The sequence below is a fragment of the Gastrolobium bilobum genome, unplaced genomic scaffold, assembly GCF_033153095.1.
Source record: "Gastrolobium bilobum isolate Gb01-03AN ecotype WA unplaced genomic scaffold, APGP_CSIRO_Gbil_v1 utg7888, whole genome shotgun sequence".
Lineage (NCBI taxonomy): Eukaryota > Viridiplantae > Streptophyta > Magnoliopsida > Fabales > Fabaceae > Gastrolobium > Gastrolobium bilobum.
In genome coordinates, this window is record NW_026898738.1 from 323552 (window position 1) to 327670 (window position 4119).

At 36.4% G+C, this 4119-nt stretch overlaps 1 protein-coding gene across 1 annotated transcript; it reads left to right on the forward strand.

Annotated features, from left to right (window-relative positions):
* Positions 1-424: 424 nt before the first annotated feature.
* Positions 425-1832, forward strand: LOC133283708 (protein SENSITIVE TO PROTON RHIZOTOXICITY 1-like). Its single transcript, XM_061480613.1, has one exon. It carries the CDS (start codon positions 496-498, stop codon positions 1633-1635), a length of 1140 nt encoding a protein of 379 aa, XP_061336597.1. The 5' UTR covers positions 425-495; the 3' UTR covers positions 1636-1832.
* The last annotated feature ends 2287 nt before the right edge of the window (positions 1833-4119 follow it).

Here is a 4119-nt window from a genome sequence, read left to right on the forward strand (position 1 = left end):
TAGATCGAATCTAGATTACGATGTAAAATCGCGTAAACTAGCGCATTTACATCCCAATGGCAAGTGTAGAAGAGGATATGCATATGTTTAAAAGAAGGGAAATCATATTCTTATGTTGCATAAGATGAATCTCTCATGTCACTCTCTTCTCAAAAAATATGCTTTTTTTTTTTTCTTTCTAAAAGTTGGCGGGCCTACTTTATTTATCTTTTAACATTAATTTTTTTTTTCATATACTATCTGAATAATCTCCTTAAAAAGAAAAAGAAGAAGAGAGGATATGCAAATGGTGAACTGTCACGCGTACGCCACACACGTGCCCCATACATTTTTTATTTTTCACATTTGTCTTTTTAGGACCATACCGTATTTAATGGATCAATACACACATAACACAATAGGTCATTCATTTTTTATATAGTGAAATGTGAGCTCACAGTGACCCTCCTCCGATTATATCCCTATTCCTTGCCGTTGAATATCCTTAGCCTAACCATGACCATGACCATGTCTAACTCTAACACTAATCCAAACGGAGATTACCGAGTCACAACCCGAATGCTTCACCCGCAGGATCCGAATAGCTCCGCGGACCCTCAGGTTCCGCTTCGGAACCTCTCCTTGGTTCGGACGAGAATGGATTCTCTACAACGCTTCCTATCGCAATCTATTAACTCCAACGCTCCCGTCACCAATGATCAGATCACCACCGTCTCCAACCAGATCGTCGCCGCCATCCACCAGATCATCGTCAACGGCGCCGCCTTAGTCTCTTACTCCCAAAACATCACAGCCGCCGGAGCCTCCGTGTTCTCGCAGGATCCGCCGGATCCGCCGCCGCATCCGAAGAAGCCGAGGCTTGAATTCTCCGCCGCCGACAAGGCCAAACAGGTGCTCGATTTGAAAGTCGAGGCTGCAGAAGACGACGACGCAGCAGCAGAAGACTGCGACGACGATTGCGAAATCGTGGAGCTCGACGCCATGGAATTGCTCGCGGAGCACATTCATTTCTGCGAGATATGCGGGAAAGGGTTCAGGCGCGATGCGAATCTTCGTATGCACATGCGCGCGCACGGGAACCAGTTCAAGACGCCGGAAGCGTTGGCGAAGCCGTCGGAGGAGGTAGCCGGAGCCACGCGCCGGCGAGCGACGCGATTCTCTTGTCCGTTCGAAGGCTGCAACAGGAACAAGCTGCACCGGAAGTTCAGGCCGTTGAAGTCGATCGTTTGCGTGAAGAATCATTTCAAGAGGAGTCACTGTCCGAAGATGTACTCGTGTAACCGTTGCCACAAGAAGAATTTCTCGGTGCTCTCGGATTTGAAGAGCCACATGAAGCACTGTGGAGAGTCGAGGTGGAAGTGCTCGTGTGGGACCACGTTTTCAAGGAAGGACAAGTTGTTCGGTCACATAGCTTTGTTTGAAGGTCACATGCCTGCTCTTGCTTTGGATGAAGAGGATAAAGAGAAAGCGAAGCGAGTGGTGGAGGAAGATCAAGATCAAGATCAAGATCCAGTGGTGATGACTGAAAGTGAATTGGGTAATTGTTTTCTTGATGATGGGTTCTTTGATGATTTTGGGTCCATTGATAACTACTCTTTAGGGGAAGTTTTGGGGTTTCCTAGTAATTTGACATGACCTGTTGTCTCTCACTTTTTTTACATCAGATTCAGATATTATTATTACACATATGGCGTATATTTAGGGGATTCATATTCTATTAGTAGATTTGTATTTATATGTCTTTTATGTTCATTGTTCATTCGAAAGAAGAAAGTCTTGAGACTTTCTTATTTTGAGAACTCTGTTTTTCTGTAATTATTATAATAAGGTTTGTCAGTTGAGAACATGTGCTATCCTTTTTTTTTTTTTTTTTTAAATTATACATGGTGGATTAGATATAACCCTTCAAGACTTCAGTTATTAACCAGGTAAAAGGTGGAAATCAAAAGATATGCTGGTGCACTTTATTATCATTTCAGGTCATACCAAATGATAATAAAAAGCATACCAAATTGATCTAAAGATATAATATAACACTTCAAGACTTCAGTTAGGCTAATCATACCCAAATTCTTTGTTCATTGAAAATGATATGGCAATGAATTGAACCAATAAGGCAATAACTCATTGAATCAAAGCATTTGAGAAAAAGTCTTGGGGGGTATTAAGCATGAATTTGGAAGGTATCGCAGATTGATTTAACATTCATGAAACTAGATTTATAGAGCATAGATGCGCCTACAGAGTGGGAAACTGGGTTACTTCGTTCTGGATGATGAATGAGTTGGGAATTGGTTCTTGTTACATCACCACATTGTTTCCTGTCGTACCTGCAAATATTCCAACTGATAAAATACTTGCATTTGAGATGAGGGATCTTTATTTCCACAAAACGATACTTCCGCTTAGCTGACTTTTATTTTTTAGTTTTAAATATATTTTTTCTCCAGTAGTCATAAAATTAGACATGTGTATTAGAGTAAATCTTTCTTTAATTTTGAATAAATATTATTTTCGGTCCTAGCAAATTTTACGATGTCGCATTAGTTCCTAACAAATAAAAAGATTATCCGTGGTTCTTAAGAAACTCAAAGTGGACCCATTTTAGTCCTTTTGAGGAACTAATATAGGTCTTTTTGAATTTGTGAGGGATCACAATTTCAACTAAATTGGTCCATTTTGAATTTCTTAGGGACCACGAATAGCCTTTTTATTTGTTAGGAACTAAAGCAGACATCGTAAAATTTGCTGAGGACCAAAAAGGGTGGTATTTACTGTTTAATTTTTTTCCAAAAATTAAAAGGTTCAATTACATATTTTCTCTAAAGGTTTTCGTCTCTAAATTAGCCCATTAAAAATTGTAAATTTTTATCAAATTCGTCCTTCTATATCACCACTTAATTTTTTTATGGATTGATTTATAGGCAAAAAATTTTAAGCACTAATCTAATCATACCCTAATCTTTGAAATACGAATAAAAAATTTACTCTTATTATTATCATAATACAGATTGATAATAACCTAATGTTTTAAAAGACTAAGGTCGTAACACCTTTGTTTTGGGAGTATCAAAAGTAAGAATAATCTATTGTAATAATAATAAGAATAATCTATTATAATAATTAGATTGCAAGTTGCCATCTGTAAACACAAGTTGCTTGTTTTAATTTTATATAAGTTGCATCTGTAGATTCTGTACACATAGTGGACGACTTTGTCAATAATTTCAAATAGTATTTATATAATCTTAGTGATTTTTAAAAGAAATAATATATATATATATATATATATATATATATATATATATATATAGTGGTCCACATTTAATGCTTACATTTTTTGTATGATTATGATTCTTCATATTTAATGTTTTCACAAATATATATAGCAATTATTTGACTACTGCACGTACAACAGCTGCAGAAATGTAAACATCATAGGTAAAATTATTTCTACAGCCGGCTTTACGTACATCAATAACATGTGTATGATTATGATTCTCTACATTTAATGCTTTCATCTTGTAAAGTTATGATTCCTCATATTTAATGTTTTCACGTATATATATGACAAGTATTTGACTACTGCATGTACAATAGTTGCAGAAATATAAACCTCATAGGTAAAATTATTTCTACAGCCGACTTTACGTACACCAATGACAAGTGTATGATTATGATTCCCCACATTTAACGCTTTCATCTTGTATGGTTATGATTTCTCATATTTAATGTTTTCACGTATATATATGGCATGTATTTGACTAATGCACGTACAACAGCTGCAGAAATGTAAACCCCATAGTTAAAATTATTTCTACAGCCGATTTTACGTACAATAATGACAAGTGTATTGTTATGATTCTTCACATTTAATGCTTTCATATTTTGTATGGTTATGATTCTCCATATTTAATATTTTCACGTATATATATTGCAAGTATTTGACTACTGCACGTACAACAACTGCAGAAATGTAAACCCCATAGAGGTAAAATTATTTATACAGCCAGCTTTACGTACAACAATGACAGGTGTATGGTTATTGTAACATCCAACCGCTTCAAGAATCAATGACTAACCCCACATACTAACACGAGACTTTTCGGCGTGCTTTTT